Genomic DNA, 17593 nt, shown 5'->3' on the forward strand with positions numbered 1-17593 from the left:
GGGTGACTATGATGTGTCAATGAGGATGGTCAGCTGTAACAAATGTACTGTCGAGGGGGGCGTAGATAATGGGCAAGCCTTGTGGGGAGGGGGCATGTGGGAAACCTCTGCCTTCCTCTCAGTTTTGCTATGAACCAAAAAATGCTCTTAAAAAAGATTTGTCTTCCTTAAAATCAGTATGTGCATGCATGCTTGCAAAGTTGCTTCTGTCGTGTCCCACTCTGCTACCCCATGGACTGTAGCCCACCAGACTCCTCCATCCATGGGGATTCTCCAGGCAAGAATACTGGAGTGGATTGCCGTGCCCTTCTCCAAGGGATCTTCCTGACCCTAAGATCCAGCCCAGTTCCCTTATGTCTCCTGCATTGGCAGGCAGCTTCTTTACCACTAGGCCACCTGGGAATCCCTTCTACTGGATAAAAGGAAGAAAGAGTTTACACTGGGGATGGACCAGTGGTTAAGAGTTTGCCTTCCAATGCAGAGGGTGTGCATTCGATCCCTAATCAGGGAACTAATAACTCACATGCCACAGGGTACAGCCAAAATTCTTTAAAAATTTTTAAAAAGAGAGAGATTACACAGGTTGGAGGCATCGAGACAGTACAAGGTGTTAAAGAGAGATGGGAACTTTATTGAGAGTTTCTCCCTGATGAACTCTGAACAGAAAGAGCATTAGAAAGATTCTGCTTTGGAGAGAAACAGCAACTGTTCAGGCACAAACGTTCACAGATACTCCTCCTAGGGGATTCCTGACTCCCCACCCAGTTCCCCACGATCCCCCACCCCCACCCAAAGAGTCAGAATTCTGCTTGAAATCCACCTCCACAGAGCAGGGCACCAAATAGCGCTCAAAGCCCTGGCTGGTAGACAAGCCTGCGGGAAGTTAGACAGAAGGAAAGTCAAAGGGTGAACAGAGGAACAGAAAGAGTAAGAAAAGGAAGCCGAATGGAGAAAAGGGGGGAAAGATCACTGATGATGTCACACGCACCCCCAGAAATATAAATACCGTATGAATGTCTTCATCTCATTCCTGCTGCTGCTCCTAAAGCAGTGCTGACCTCAGCAGCTACGACGATGCCCAGTTCTGCACTTTTTCTTCCCCTTCTGTGCTGGGAAAACAGAAATGCCCAAAGTAGCTGAGGGGACGAAGGAGCATTAAGGAGCAAGGTGGGAGAGCAGCCCCTTGAAAGCGTAAAGGATGGAGAGATGAGGCCAGGGCTGGTTTTGAACGAGAAGGAAGCAGCTCCCCGGGTGCTGGTCACCAGGTTCCTCGGATGCCCCTGCAGACTTGTCTTCTCTGGTTGACTCTGTCCTTAGAAACATGTCCTGGAGGTGGTGGGGCCTCTGGTCTTCTTGTGGGAGGTTCTAGATCCTTCAAAGGAGCCAGAAGAAGCAGCCTCTGAGGCAGCACGTGCCAGACTGCTGATAATTCCAAGAAACTCAAGGAATTCCAGACTGCAGATCTCTGTGTGAGCCTAACATGGCCACCAGTGTGCCCGTTTGCCTCCTCTGCCTGACCCTCAGGCCACTTCTCCCTCTGCCTTTGTCTTGGCTTTCCCTTGGGTCTGGGGGACTCTCTGGTGCTGGCAGGGCCTCTTGGAGAAGTCCCCCAAGACAGCTCACTCCCAGGACAGGCAGAAGGAGGCTCCGGGTTGGGGGGGGAAGGGGCAGCCAGGCCGGGTCCCCTAGACTTAGACTCATCACCCACCCATCCTCCATCAAAAGGCTTGTCCCCTCCATGCCCCATCCCTCCGTCTGCTCCTGCCCTCTGAGGGGGCACGCCAGGCAGGCAGGACTCTCACCGCTCACTCCCCCTCTGTGCCCTCGGGCATCTGTCATCTCCCTAATCTCTCTTGGACAACATAACACACACACATTCACACTCTTTGGTACTGGAAGGCCAGGCGCCCCTGCTATGCGCTCGGTGGGCATCAGCATCAAGTTCAGGTGGAAACTGACAGTCAGGCCTGGGTTGCCAGTGGCACCGAGTGGCTGGTACTGCTTCTGACTCCCCAGGAATTACGCCGAGATTCGAGTGTTGTCGCATCAGGGAATGGAGAAGCGAAAGGAAAAGCTGTGTGATGAGAACCAGGAAGGAACAACTCCTGTGCCAAGTGTCTCCACGGAGAAGCTGTGGCAACAGCAGGAGCAAGCTCTCCACTGTCCCCTCTGAAACCCAAAGCCTTTGGGGTCTGAGTTTTCCAAGACATGCAATAGACAAAGACACACTGCAAACCAATTAACCCTCTGAGCCCTGCCGGGACTCTCACTGAAGTCACTTCCAACAAGGAAATGACCGGAACACATGGAATAGTCACCCTCCTCCTGGGGCCGAGAAAGGGACCAAGCTTCCGGCTGGCTTAGAAGGTGCCAGAGAACTGGCCTGGGGAGCGCTTGTTCTCGCTCAGCGTCCTGGTATCCCAAACCGTTCCCTGCCCCTTGCAGAAACAAGGGAGAGGGCCCAGGGGTAGGCTCAACACCCAGGTTGATTCAGACAATTGTCTCCTGTGAAGCCAACCCAAGCTCAGGAGGCAGACAAGGGCTGGGGACAGACAGAAGACTGTGTGGAAGGCAGCTGCGTGCACGGAGCAGACAGCCCTGCAGAACTCAAGTCTCCTCTAGCCTCTCAGCTGATCCGGGAAAAAGGAACTTCAGCTGCTTTTAGCCTGTGTGACGCTTATTAATTCAGTTTACACTAGAGTTTAGCTGCTCTCTGCACCCCCTCCACCCCACTGCAGAGAGGGGACCCAGGAAAAGCAGGTATGGCCTGACATGTCTCAGTCAGGCCCCTACTTGAAGCAACAAGACAAGCAGGCCCTAATTCACAGTTTCCACTCCCCCCCTCAACCCACCCCTTCCCCCACCACTGGCCTCAATTAACTCCCGTCTCCAATGCACAACGGTTCCTGCCAGTGTGGCTCAAAGGGTTAATAAACCAGGACTTCTCGGACAGTCAGGACACAAGCTCATTCACCGACGACGACGGGAGCCCGAGAATGGCAACGCGGCCACCTAGGGTTTCTTATAACGGTTCTTTGGGGTCTCGCCACACCCTGTCTTGTCACAGTTGAGAGCACCTGGGTTCTTCCCCAGCCCGAGGCTGCCCAGGAGGCTGGGGAGCTCCTGGGTGATGGCCCGCTCGATCTTATCCAGAAAACAGCCTCCCATGTAGGAGCACTGCTGGGACAGGAGCTTGAAACTGGAGATGGGGTTGATCCCAAAGAAGTCCTTGTAGGCCTCGCGGTGGGGAAGGTCAAACTTGCTGACGTTGGTCTTGGCCAGGATGGTCTTGAAGATATAGAATTTATCAGGGTCTTCCACGATGTCCTTAAAGACCAGCTCCCCGTCACTGAAGAAGGTCATCTTCTCCTTGTACGTCTGCAGGTAGCGGTCCACCAGGAGGGCGTGAATGCGGACCCGGATGGCGTGCTGGCGGATGAAGGCGATCTTGTTCTCCAGCCTGTTCTCGATCACCTGGTTCAGGTCCTCCAGGAGGGAGATCTCTTCCCTGAGAAACAGGTCCCGGTGGGTGTCGGGCTTGTAGTCGTAGGGCCAGAAGGAGCTGACGTACACCCGCGGAGGTTCTGTGACGTTGATGAGTGGGGCCAGGCTCCAGAAGAGGGCCCCATAGACCCTCATGAGCATCTGCGTGGCCAGGTTGTCGGCCTTGTTCAGGATGATCCTTATCTGGGACTCGCGCCCCTTCAACTGGCGGAAGAGCATCTCCAGCTCCAGACCCACGTCCAGCTTGGTGGGGTCGAAGACGACGAAGATGAGGTCCGCTCTGTCAATGAACCACTGGCACACATCGTTGAAGGGGTAGCCTTGGGGAGAGGGTACGAGAAGTCAGGCTGGGAAGACCTCATCCACCCCCAGGCCCCCTGCCCCTCCTTCTGGAACCAGACCATTCTGTGGCTTTGAAGGGACTGAGAACGTCAGGGATTTTCTGGATTTCTGAAGACTTAAAGAATTCATTACACGTCTCCTGCTCCTTGTCAACCCTCAGTCAAGAATAGCCTGGGGAAATGTCCTAGCGGTCCAGTGGTTAGGACTCCACAATTTCACTGCTGAGGCCTCAGGTTCAATCCCTGATTGGGGAACTAAGATCCTGCAAGCTGCATGGTACGACCAAAAAAGAAAACGGCCTGATCCTTGTTTTAATCCACAGTGGAATTCAAGGCTCCAGGAAAACAAAACATTTCTGCCAAATGGAGATTTTCCCACTGCTTGAAAAGATCTGGGGCAGTGGCAAAAATGTTAAAGGAAATAAGTCAGGGAATTAGAAGGAATAAAAGAGAGGGTGCATCACTTAGGGGAAATAAATGTGGACCTACCATCGAGACCCGGACTAGAATTTGGGCTCCATCACTGACCAACTGAAAATTATATGCTTCTAAGCCTTACCATTTTCGTTGAAAAATGACAAGAAGAACAATACCACCTAAAGTGATATAAAGATCATGATGTTGCTAGAAACACAGGAAAGCACTGAACTAAAACTGCTATCCAGTCACAGGGTAGGTGCTCAATACATCCTAATTCCTTTATTTCCAAAATGGGAAGAGTAGGGATACCTGTCTTGAAATGTTTCTACAATGATCAACCAATAACACATGGAAATTATCCAGTGCGTTAGAAGAGTGCAATAAAGGTTAGTTTATTACTGTAATTATTAGCAATAATATTATTATTAGCTATAAAACAGGATTTGGTTATAACAAAATGAGAGTTATAACCATAAACTGAGATTCACCATCTGTTCATATATTCTGACAAATGCCCCGTTATGACTCATCTCTGCAGATGGTGCTGCGTCATGGTGACACTCAATGGCACTCCCCTGCCACCTGAAGGCAAGCAGGGCTTTGGAAAGTCTAAGACAGGATTGTGTTGAAGCAGGTCTGGCAAAGCAGATATTGGGACCAGGACGAGTTGAAGGTCAAGTTTAACCCAGACCCATGTTAGCCAGAGGTCAAGTGCAGGGGATCCAACCAGTCCAGGCCCTTGATCACCTGGACAGCTTGTGCATCCCAAAGACACAGCAGGGACCTCAAGGAGCTCCTGGCAAGAAGGCCAGCCCTCCCCCTGGGAAGATGCTGACGGCCTCCAAACCAGACCATTCCTCAGGGAAGTAAAAGGATGAGGTACTCACACCTAGGAGGCACCACAGTGATGACAAAGAAAGGGCTGGAAGCAAAGAATGCATCCCAAAGTCTTGGACAATGCTGGTCTCCTCCTCTGCCTTAAACAGTTTCATAAGACAGTGCTCATGCTGTTCAGAAATGAGTGTTGAATTACCTCTTTCTTGCTGCTTGCGGTTCTCAATGATGCCTGGTGTATCCACAAATGTTACCCGCTCCAGAAGTTTGTGGGGAACCTCAATGCCGATCAGCTTCTCCAGGAAATTCTGGCCAAACTTCTCGAGGGGCGAGAAGGACCGGGCGCTGTCAGCAGCCATGACAATACCCTCGATGGTCTTCAGCTTGGGCCCGTGCATGAGGACCGTGAACTCTGAGGTGGTGGGCTCGGCACCTGCACACACGGGTTAGAAAGAACACAGTCATGTCACATCACAGCAATACAAAAGGAGGCACAGGAGAGATTACTGGGAGTGGAGAGTGGAGGAATGGAAGTTAGTGTTTATTTATTTTTACTTTTTGGCCATGGCACCTGGCTTTCAGGATCTTAGTTCCCCAGCAGGAAAAGTGCTGAGTCCTAACCACTTGACTACCAGGGAATTCCCTCTCCTGCACTTTCTGTCTCTATGAATTTGATGACTCTAGGGACCTCATATAAGTGAAATCATATGATATTTGTCATTTTATGTCTAGCTTATTTCACTTAGCATAATGTCTTCAAGATTCAGCCATGTTGTGGCATGTATCAGAAATTAATTCCTTTTCAAGGCTGAATAATACTCCCTTATACAGATGAAATGAACACATGTCTTTTATCCATCATCAATTGATGGACATTTGGGTTGTTTCTACCTCTCAGCCGTAGCAAATAATGCTGCTGTGAACATGGGTATAACTGCTGGTTTCCTGCACATAATTTTTATTACTATATTGAAGATGTATATGAATATTTTCATTTTCTTTTTTAATCTGTCAGATTCTAATTTTTAAATTGAAGTATAAATGATTTACAACATCATGTAGATTCAGGTATACAACAGTGTGATTCAATATTTTCGTACATTAAGAAATGATCTCTACAGTAAGTCCAGTTACCATCTGTCACCATCCAAAGTTACTAGTGTTGTTTTCTATACTTCCTGTGCCATACACTGGGCTTCTCTGATAGCTCAGTTGGTAAAGAATCTGCCTGCAATGCAGGAGACCCCGGTTCAATTCCTGGGTTGGGAAGATCTGCTGGAGAGGGAATAGGCTACCCACTCCAGTATTCTTGGGCTTCCCTGTGGCTCAGCTGGTAAAGAATTTGCCTGCAATGCGGGAGACCTGGGTTCAATTTCCGGGTTGGGAAGATCCCCTGGAGAAGGGAGGGGCTGCCCACTGCATTATTCTGGCCTGGAGAATTCCATGGACTGTTTAGTCCATGGCGTCACAAAGAGTCAGATACAACTGAGTTTCACTTTCACTTACGCCATACATTTGTTGCTGTTCAGTCACTAAGTCATGTCCAACTCTGCAACCCCATGGACTGTAGCTGACCAGGATCCTCTGTCCACGGGGTTCTCCAGGCAAGAAAACTGGAGTGGCTTGCCGTTTCCTTCTCCAAAGGCTTTTTCTGGACCAGGGATTGAACCTGAATCTCCTGCACTGGCAGGCAGATTCTTTACCACTGAGCCACCAGGGAAACCCTGTATTAATGCTATACCATAATTTAAAAAAAATAAAATTTCCTGTGTAGTCAAATACCCTTTTAACTTACTTCTGATTTTACATATATATATATATTTTTTTTTTTAAACAAATGTAACCCCTTTAAATCTTTGTATATTGAATCATAGATACCTCATTATCTCCAAGTTTTCCCCCATGGCATTACAGCTTAAGTTTGGTGGGCACAGGATCTCTTTCCTGGCACTTTGTGCCGTACACTACAGCCCCTCCATGTTTCCTTTTTTTCCCAATGCTTTTTACATGTGACACTGAAACACCAACAGGCACACAAGAAAGTCATGCTGTTACCTGTGTAGAGCTGGTAGCGAGTGTTTTCCAGGCCAAGGAGGTAGTTGATCATGGTGGATTTGCCAACGCTCCATGGTCCCAGGAACAAGACCATTGGCTTGGACGTGATCTCCCCATCTGTGGGCAGCAGGGACAAGACATGGACATGAACTCAAAGCTCCTCACTGTGGAGGGACAGGGTTCTTCACGTTGTGCCCCAGACAGTTGATCAGGAGCTGTGGGTTTCTACCCTGGACCTCAGAGCATGGTATGGTCTGGAGCACGCCTTGTTCTGTGTTAGTGTGATGACCCAGTTAGCGCCCACGAGGAGACAGCATTTGGACTGTGGCACACCAGCATTTGGACCATGCACAGACCCACAGCACACCAGCCCCCGAGAGGGAGGGATCCACTGAGGTCAACAAACAGTGACCCAGAGCTCACACTGGGGGGAGACCTCCAGGCTCAGATCTGGGAGCACACCATTCATAAGAGGGGCAGGAGAGAGCCGCCACCGAGGAGAGGCTAAAATGCTGCTACCTGGATTGGTTACAGAAAAACAGTCATGGAAGAGGTTTATACACCCTGGGATGGTCTGGACCAGGCACTGACGGCCCCCTGCCTCCCTCTGCTTAGCTGCACCTCCCAACACCCCTCCTCAGGCTCAGCCTAAGCCGGTCCACAGGGCCAGTCTCAAATGTCAGCCTCCAAAGTCCAAGACACGTTTGCCAGTGTCCACCAAGCACTGACTCGGCAATTCTCGGGTTCTTGTCTCATGTTGGGAAGAACACCCTGCCTGGGCCTCTCCAGTGCAGGTCCCTGAGAAGAAAACACAGAATTTTCCAGTGCTTTCAAAACCCAGGGATGGGGAGGGGACAGTGAGAGGCTTTCCGCGTGGGAGATTCACAATCTCCTGTTGCAGACTTCCAGCCCTTAGGGCACATAGAGTCGGCCATGCACAGCTTTTTTTTTTTTTTGTCCCTGCAGCAAGGCATGTGGGATCTTAGTTTCCAGATCAGGGCTCAAACCCACACCTGCTGCATTGGAATCATGGAGTCTTAACCACTGGACCACCAGGCAAGTCCCCAGCCCTGCACAGCTTAGTACCTAAAGTTGTCCAGACATCTTAGCCCTGCTGAGCCTGGCAGGCAAGGCCTCAACACAGGAGGCACTGTGGTGGGTTGTTTTTTTTTTCCTTTTTTCTCTCTCTTTCAGTTATTTTTAAAATTTTTAATTGATTTCATTTATTGATTCAAAAATCAGAAGTATAAAAAGGTATACAGAGAAAAGTCTCCCCTCCATGTCCTCAAGCTGCTTAGGCTATGCATCCTTTCCGATATTTGAATGCGTGTGTGAGACCACGACTGGGATTCCCATCTCTTTAAGAATTTCCCAAAGTTCGTTGTGAGATCAAACCAGTCAATCCTAAAGGAAATCAATGATGAATATTCACTGGAAGAACTAATGTTGAAGCTGAAGGTCCCTCCAGTACTCTGGCCACCTGAGGCAAAGAGCCGACTCATTGGAAAAGAGCCTGATGCTGGGAAAGATTGAGGGCAGGAGGAGACGGGATGGGTGAGGATAAGATGGTTGGGTGGCATCACCAACTCAATGGACATGAGTTTGAGCAAACTCTGGGAGATGGTGAAGGACAAGGAAGCCTGGCGTGCAGCAGTCCATGGAGTCAAAAAGAGTCAGACATGATTTAATGACTGAACAACCCCTGGCTGGGGAGCAGGAAGGAACAGGAGGGTGGGGGGTGGGGTGGCAGGAATCCCCAGTCACAGCCACAGAGATCCTACAAGGAGCCTCTTTTTCCCTGGACCAGGCCCCACTAAGGGTAACCTGGCCTTCCAGCTCCCCTGCGAGACCACCTTTCCAGTTTTCCCAGCTGCTGTTTCCGCTCCCTGCAGCAGGGGGCGGCACTGGCACACGCAGGAGGCTACAGGTGTGGCACCCAGGAGGGAGGTCACAGGAGGATGACCCTGGGCTCGGAGGAGCCCAGACACTGGCCAGAGAAGAGAGGAGAGGAGGGGCGCCTGGACAGAGAGATCAGGCCCCGGGGACGCCCTCTCTGCTGAGTGCCATGCCCACGGGCCACCTGCCTGGCGTGCACATTCTGAGAAGCCTGCAAGGGAATGGTGAAACAAGGAGGAGACAAGAAGCTACCGCTCCTAATTCCAGCCATGTGGCCTGGGCAGCCCAGCATCTCTCTGAGCCTCTGGTCCGCCTTCTGTAAAGCAGGAATGAGGGAGGCCCTACAATACTCCTTCCCTGCACAGCCATCAGAACAACACAGGAGACATGCAGAAACAGCCAACTAACACAGGAAGGGACGTGCAATTTCACTCCCCGTTCGAACGCAAATTAGATTCCCGCCTCAGGCTGGGTCGTATTGGGAGACTGAGATTGGCATATACACTGTTGAAGAGCGCGTGTGTGCATGTATGCACAGTTCCTCAGTCCTGTCCAACTCTGTGACCCCATGGACTAGCCCACCAGGCTCCTCTGTCCATGGGATTCTCCAGGCAAGAATACTGGAATGGGCTACCATTTTCTCCTCCAGGGAATCTTTCTGACCCAGGAATCAAACCCATATCTCCTGCATCCCCTACATAGGCAGGCGGATTCTTTACCACTGTGCCACCTGGGAAGCCTGTGAACTATTTTAAAATAGATAACTAATGAGGACCTACTGCATAGTATAGAGACCTCTACTCAGTGCTCTGTGGTGACCTAAATGGGAAAGCAATCCAAAAAAGAGGGGATCTATGTATACATAGAGCTGATTCACTTTGCCGTACAATAGAAACTAACACACCATTGTAAAGCAACTATATTCCAATAAAACATTTTAAATTAAATTTTTAAAAAAGAAAGGTGACCAAAGGTGAAGGAGGAATTTTTCTGCTGCCCCTTTAAAAACAACAACTAGAACAATAATAGCAATTAGGTGTCATTGTCAACAGGTTTCCAAGACAAGCCACACTTTAAAATGGCCTTGCTGTGAGGCAACAAGAACTCTATCCTGTTGCTGTGGTACACAGAGGACAACCTAAGGCAACTGGGCGACAACTATCAAAATGCTGAATTCCAGCATTTTTTTAAAAAAACATATCCTACAAATGAACTTGTGTGAAATATGGAACAACTATAGTAGTGTCTGTAACACTAAAAAGGGAACGAGGCAAACGCCCAGTGGTTCATCAACAGGGTACGCTATCTAAGGTGGTGGATTCACAAAGACCAGAAAGAGCAATTGTGTGCTGTGATCCCATCTTTGTCAAACAAAGGGAGGACACCCTTGAGCATGGAAGCAGAGTGCTGTCTGGAAGCCCTGATGAGAAACCTTAGCCACGTGCGTCTCTGAGGGTGGAGTCAGAGAGCCTGGAAATCAAGACAGGGACTTTTTTTTTTCAACTTATACTATTTTGCACAGAAATTTTTTTGGTTGCCAGTTTATCTTATTTTTAAAAAATTATTTTGAAAATCAATTTTTAAAAGAATCCAAACCCATGGGAAGTGTACAGGAGACAGAAGACGCGATCCGTAAGTGAATGAAGAGCCCCGTGGGGGCTGGAGCACAGCAGTCAGGGAAGTTGGCATCTTTTGGAAACCCAAACTGCACTCATGGATCTCACAGAGGAAACGTAAATCCCTGTGTAGATCAAGGGGCACACCTGCAGCGAAAGGCTGGCCCTGGTCACTGAGGTCTCCGCCCCTCCCCGCCTCGAGGGCTCAGGGGAGAGATGTGGCCGGTACCTGTGATCTCGTGCTGCCGAAGCTCGTTGTATTTGTAAGACTGCTCCAGGGGCTTGATGGACGAGTGGTAGATCTTTCGAAGCCGCTGCAGCACCACTGGGGGCAGAGAAGGGTGAAGGGTTAAGGGTCAGGCAGGGGCTTAGCAGCTGTGGCACTGTCTAGAAGGCATTCCCCCTACACACACCCCTGAAAGTCACCACAGCATTTTTGTTTTTTAACATGGCCCTCTGGTCCTTCCCCTCAACAGTTCACAGCACCACCTCGGCCTGCAGCTACCTCGAGGTGCTGGAAACTCCAGCTCCTTCTCTCTGCCCCCTACCGCTACCTGCCTTAGGATCAGAGGCAAGCAGGCATGGCCACCCCAGCCCTGCACCCTCCACTGCATCCCTGGTGCCCCTGGGAGGATTCAGACATCCCAAGTGTCTTCTTGGGAAGAATGTGGCTCCAGGGAGAAGCGGCTCCCGGGGTGAAGTGCAGAGAGGGACAAACTCGGAGCGCGAGGGTCAGGCTCTCCAGCTGCCGGTCAGTGGCCCATCTCCTGCTGTTGCCAGAGCAGACCCCAGCCTCACCCTGAGCTCTCACTGGCTCATCGACTAGGAGACAGAAAGCCCTGCCGACAGCCTTGGGTTATTATGAGGGTGAAATGGAATACCAAACACGAAAGGGCTTTATAAACTGTAAAAATTGAAGCCAGTGTGATGAACAACCTTCCCCCAGCCACGACTCGGATGCTGGCACTGTCAAAATGACCCTGATGCTGGGAAAGAGTGAGGGCAGGAGGAGAAGGGGGTGACAGAGGGTGAGATGGTTGGATGGCATCGCCGACTCAATCAACGCGAGCTTGAGCAAACTCCAGAAGTCAGTGAGGGACAGGGGACCCTGGCATGCTGCAGTCCGTGGGGTCCCCAAGAGTGGGACATGACTGAGCAATTGAACAACAACAGTCCCCAGGTCGCAGCTCTGCCATGTACTTCCCCAATCAGCCCCTCTGTTCAGATTGCCTTTCCTCCTCCCCGCCAACCCAGAGCCCTCCAGCTCACAAAGCCTCCTCCATGAAGAGAAAGCGCTCCTCTCCCTTCAACTCCAGGGCTCTCCTCCTCCCCTGGCGTGTCTGCCAGCGTCAGCTACAGACTCAGAGGCTCTGCCTGGCCACTGGTCCTGGGGTTCTCCCAGCCCCACCCGGCCCCACCCAGCTCCTGCCTCTGGTTACCAGAGAAGTCATCAGCTGGCTTGTCCTCATTCAGCATCAGAGTTTTCTCGATGTGGGAGCGATCCCTCAGCGGGGCTTCCTCACTCACATCCTCCGCCTCTTCTGGGGAAAGACGCAGAAATCGGGGGTTAGGGTAGAGCAAGGAGCCATTGGCTCTGGGGTCCCTCCAGTCAGGCAAGCTGGGGAGTGGGCAGAGTGGGGCAGGATCGCAAGCAAGTGCTGACTGGAGCCGGTCCAGGTTCAACTGCACGGAGTTCTGTCTCTAGGAGGGACTTTGAAAATCCAAACTCAACATCTGTGAAGCTCCACGATTCTAGGTGTTCAGCAAATGTTGACTGAGCACCTACTATACACGCGCCAAGCATGGAGCATTGCACTGTGAATGCTGTGGTGCCCCAAACCGACCCAGCTCTGCCCACGTGGAGTTTTCCACAGTCTGCAGGGAGAGGGGGAGAAGTAACCTGAAAAGCAATACAATTACAGGCATCGATGTGGCTTTGGGAGGAAAGAGTCCGAAAGCTGGGAGGGCCTAAGACGTGTGCCTATGACATCTTAGGGAAAGTTGGAAAATTTCCTGAGGGGTGCCTGTGAGCTGAGATCCAGGACAGGAGAAGGAGTAGTTTATAGGAGACTGCCTTTCAGTTTCTAGGTGGACCACTGGCTTGGTCAAGTGAGCATTTCATCAGGAAGAGCCGCTACAGGCAGTCTTGGGGAGCGGAGGGGGAGTAGGGAGAGGGGGGAGGGAGTGGGGGTACACTGTTGCTTCTGACCCAGCCAGAGGTGCCCGTGACCACCTGAGGCTCCCAGGGAGGGGTGCTCACATTCCCAGGCCTCTTAACATCACAGCCATTTTTTTTTTAATCCTGGGCTAATTGCACAAAGAATTTTAGGTGATGGAAGGAGGATGGACCTGGCCTGTGGGAACAAGGGGAGACCAGTTCCAGGAGGGATGGGAGCAGAGAATAATCAATGTGTCTTGACAGGGTGATCCTTTCTGCCATCAGACCCAGATCTGGGAGCTAAGGGGAAGGGTCCCCCATTGCAAATACCCTACCAGTGTGGAAATGAAGTTCTTGCAAGGAAACCTGCATTGGAAACTGAAGACTGACTCCAGTGCCTCCATCCTACCTAAGCCAATTCCGGGTCCAGGTCAGCGTACTCAGTGGATGAGGCCAGTGCTGGACACGCCTCTAATGCTGCCCAATAGCTTAGGTCCTGCCCACTTCCATCCCCCCACCCTGTCCCCTAGCCTGGAGAGTGGCTGCTGCAGCCACTCATCTGCAGAACAGACATCTGCCGGACAGACATCTGCTGGACGTTAGTGTCTCAGCCAGCCCAGTGTTTAAGGATCCTGACATGACCTAGTCTTCAAGTGGAGGTCCCAGGAGCTAGCCGACCAACGTGGTCCCCCAATGCCCCTCACACTCACCAGCCTGCCTTCGGCCTCAAATCCTGCCCCTGTGTCCCTTGTCCTTGGGGTTTAAGCACTGGTCTGTGTTAAAGGAGGGACTCTAACGGATAAGTTTCTGATGGCCTAACTCAGATGTAACCAGGTTCCTCTGGGCCCTCCAAGGTGCAGGCTCTCAGTGGATCTCTCTGAAGTGGGGATAAGTGATTAAGGAACAGCCTGGAGGCACCCAGAGGGCCGGGAACCCCCATGGGGCCTATGCCCCACGACCCCCGCGGTTGGCTAGAGGCTCTCCCGCCCGCCCTGCGGGTCCCTGTCTGCCTCTACATACAAAACCTCCGGGAGGACTGCAGCCGCCAAAATGCCCGAAGCAGCCCCCACCGTCGAGGTGCCGGGCGGGGGGAGGTGGGCAGCCTCGGGACGCCCCCCTACCCTGTGGCCCCTCCTCCTTGGGCTCCTGCGCGTCGGCACCCTCGGGCGATTCCTCCGGGGACCCCTCCTCCCCGGGGCTCGCGCTTCCCGCTGCCGCGTGGGCTCCTTCCCCAGCTTCTTTCTCGGCTTCCTCCTCCTCCGAGGCGCCCCCGGCTTCTTCCGAACTAGCCCCGTCGCCGCTGTCCTCTTCGTCGCCACTCTCCTCTTCGGATTCTTCACCCCCCTCTTCTTCAGAGGAGGCCTCGTTCGGGTGCTCCCGGGAGCCCCCCTCCTCTTCGCGAGCGGCAGCGTCTTCCGCGGCCGCGGCCGAGATGAAGCTGGGTTCCGCCTGGTCCTCCGTCCTCTGCGCGGCTTCTGCGTCCACATCCGCGGCTCCATCAGTCACTTCTGGCTCCAGACCGGGCCCTGGGCTGCCCTCCCCTCCTGTCTCGACCTCCTGGCTGGGAGAGTCCTCTGAGTTCTCAGGCTCTGGGGACCCCGCCGCTGCTTCCCCTAGCGCCTCCGCAGCTTCCTCGGGGACCTCGCCGCTCCCAGCCGGTCCCTCCGCCTCCTGTCCTGGGCCCTCTCCGGAGCTGAGCTCCCGCGCCCCTTCCTCCTCCCCGGGCTCCCCCTCCCTTCCTGGGGGAAGGGCGCTCGCTGCTCCCGGCGGGCCCGCATCTTCCGCCCCGGGCCCCGCAGGTTCCCCGGGGGCAGCAGACTCGGAGGCCGAGGCGTTGGAGAGGCTGGCTTCGGGATCGGGATCGGGATCAGAGCTCAGGCCGTCGGCCGCTGTCTTCTCCGAGCTCCCATCCTCCCCGCCTTCTGGGGGGTGAAGGAGCGGGCGCGTCTCTCCAGGGGCCGCCTCTGCCCGAAGCGCCCTTTCTTTCTCCTCTAGACTTGCGTCTCCGGCAGAGAAATGATTCTCCAACAAATTGCCAACATCTTCCGTGCCACCCGAAGCGGAAACTTGCAGTTCTAGATGATCAGAACACGAGGGGTCAGTGTCAAGGGGTTGGCACGCGCTTTGCTTCTCACAACTCTAAAAACTCAGCCTGTCTCCCAGAGGCAGAGCGGTGCGGACCTGCGGGGACGGTGGGGCTCCTCCCTCCCTCGTCTTCGGAACCGCCCCGAGTGGCCGGCAGAGCGGGCGTGCCCCCTCCTGACCCGAGCCTGGGCTCTGAGCGACCAGCTGACCCGCCCCAGCCCCGCCCCGGCATCCCGGGGGGATGGAAGCTGGGCGCCGCCCTTCCAGTCCTTCCTCAACCGTGCGGGCGGGCACGTGCAGCCTGGCTCGCCCGGCAGATCTTTCCAAGACAGGGCCGATGGGAACTGCCACCCCTGGTCAGTTCCTAGAGTCATTAAGCAGCGTGCTTTTTATACTGCTATCCGCAAAGGAGTGAAAACAGGTGCCTGCGGGCCAGGTCCTCTTGGGTTACGGGGCACAGCACTCGGGGGATTACTTATGGCTCCCAACCTTATTAAGTCACACATCCAACTCTGTCCTCTTAAGGGCAAGCATCTTCTGGCCTCTCTACCTTAGATTAGAGGGGACGTGTGGCAGGAGGAGATACCCATGGGGGCAGGCCTGGGCTTCTCGATGGCCTTCACCAACCCCTTCCGAGGGGATCCCCTTCTAAGGGCCGAGGGCTTTAAGGGGAGAGCCAGGGGCACTGGGAGGGCAAAGCAGAGGGCAGGTAGGGTCCCAGAATGTGCCAGGAGCCTCTGTCAAGGGATGAGTGTGATGCATTTGGACAGTGGGGTCAGAACAGAGGGTGGGGTCTAGTACTTCCGAGCCCTCCCACCCAGGTGGGGATGTGTTTAAGGAGGAGCCCTGCAGAGCCGGACATTGCAGGCACATGGGGATGAGGGCAAAGTGGGGGCCCTGCCTCAGGGTCGCTGAGATGCTCCTGGGTCTCCCTCGTTTCACAGGACTCTTTCTGAGGAAGGAGCATCCTGCCTCAGTGCCAGCTCGGCTCTGCCTCCCACAAAGAAAAGCCACTTCTTGGGAGTACCCACCCCCTTGTTCCCTGAAAGTTGGGGAAGCCTCTTAAGGGCCAGGCACAAATAGTTTCTCATTAATCCCCACAGACACAGTCTGCTATCAAATTCAGAAGGATGGGAAGTTTGGGTGCCTTTCATTATAAAGGAGCCCATATGTTGATGTAATACTCCCTCCACTCACGTTTGTGACCCCTTTCACCTCCGTTATTACTATCAACCAGATTTCAGAGCTGAAGGTCTAGAGAGAGTGTTTGATTTGCCCAAAACACCAGGTGGCTAGTGGGCAAGTGGAACCTAGAACTGCCCACTCCTTGTCCAGGCCTTCCATGCCATGCTATGTTGAGGGGAGCACATGGGAGTCCCTTCTGACTGGTACCTCTGCCCTCCCTGGATGCACCTGCTCTGGCTCCTGGATTGTAGGCTGAGAACCTGCCTGACCCACCCCCCACCCTCAACCCCACAAAGTGCTGTGAAGAGGTCCATGGGGAGATTTGGGTACATTCAGAATTCCTGGTCCCTTAGTTGGGGAGCTAACGCATTAAAATTTTCTTTCATTACCACCTGAATACCTGTAAGTCCTCATTCTTCTGCCTGAATCTCTATCTGCCCTGCCCCCAACCTCTGGGGAAATAAAAATCTATGGCAGGAATTTGGTTTAACCCAAGAGATTGACATGGAGAAGGCAATGGCAACCCACTCCAATACTCTTGCCTGGAGGATCCCAGAGGACAGAGGACAGAGGAGCCTGGTGGGCTTCAGTCCATGGGGTCACAAAGGGTCCGACACGACTGAGTGACTTCACTCTCACTTTTCACTTTCATGCATTGGAGAAGGAAATGGCAACCCACTCCAGTGTTCTTGCCTGGAGAATCCCAGGGATGGGGGAGCCTGGTGGGCTGCCGTCTATGGGATTGCAGAGAGTCGGACACGACTGAAGCGACTTAGCATCAAGAGATAGACAGGCCTTTGAGCAGTAAGATAGATATATAGATATCATATGAGATACATTTGGACAATTATTCAGGGTGCCAGGCAGTGCTTGAGCACTGGATGTATAAAACATGAACTTGATCTTACTCTATTTGCTTGCTTCTGTGAAACAAGTCTTACTCACCCCTATTTTACAGATGAGAGGACTGGAATCAGAGGCACTGAATGTCTTGCCCCCAACATCACACAGCTAGCAACCGGCTGAGGCCATTTAACTTCGGAACTGCAAAGGAGATTCTCTGATCCTGCAGCGGGGGGTTCTCCCCCGCCCCCTACCCCACCCCGCACCCCTCCCAACACTCCTCAGCCTGTGGTCCAGGCACCTGCAGCATCAGCAGGTGGGAGAATCAGTAGAGATGCCAACTCTCAGGCCCCAGCCCAGAACCACTGACTCAGGATTACTAGTCAACCTGAGCCTATAAAACTGCCTCTAAACCCGTGGTTCTCGCCACTGTCTGTATGTGGAAACACCTGGTTCTTGATCCCACTCCTCTCCCCCTCCTTGAAGGTTCTCATTGAATTAATTAGTCCAGGGTGTAGCCCCAGCATCAGGACTGTAACCCCCTCCAAAAAATTAGCGGGGGTGATTCTACTCAGGGGCTTCCCTCATAACTCAGTTGGTAAAGAATCTGCCTGCAATGCAGGAGACGCTGGTTCAATTCCTGGGTCGGGAAGATT

General features: G+C 52.8%; 1 protein-coding gene across 2 annotated transcripts in view; it reads right to left on the reverse strand.

Annotated features, from left to right (window-relative positions):
• Positions 1–610: 610 nt before the first annotated feature.
• Positions 611–17593, reverse strand: part of SRL (sarcalumenin) — a 37041-nt gene continuing 20058 nt past the window's right edge. The window contains exons 2-7 of one of the 2 annotated variants that reach the window (XM_019987525.2): positions 13946–14899; positions 12106–12207; positions 10896–10991; positions 7155–7271; positions 5299–5532; positions 611–3824 (exon numbers count right to left, since the gene is read on the reverse strand). In XM_019987525.2, the coding sequence (XP_019843084.2) occupies positions 3013–3824; positions 5299–5532; positions 7155–7271; positions 10896–10991; positions 12106–12207; positions 13946–14899 (2315 nt within the window). In that variant the 3' untranslated portion in view covers positions 611–3012. The remainder of the gene's footprint in view (positions 3825–5298; positions 5533–7154; positions 7272–10895; positions 10992–12105; positions 12208–13945; positions 14900–17593) is intronic. The other variant, XM_019987526.2, reaches the window with a different exon arrangement.

Source organism: Bos indicus, chromosome 25 (assembly GCF_029378745.1).
Source record: "Bos indicus isolate NIAB-ARS_2022 breed Sahiwal x Tharparkar chromosome 25, NIAB-ARS_B.indTharparkar_mat_pri_1.0, whole genome shotgun sequence".
Lineage (NCBI taxonomy): Eukaryota > Metazoa > Chordata > Mammalia > Artiodactyla > Bovidae > Bos > Bos indicus.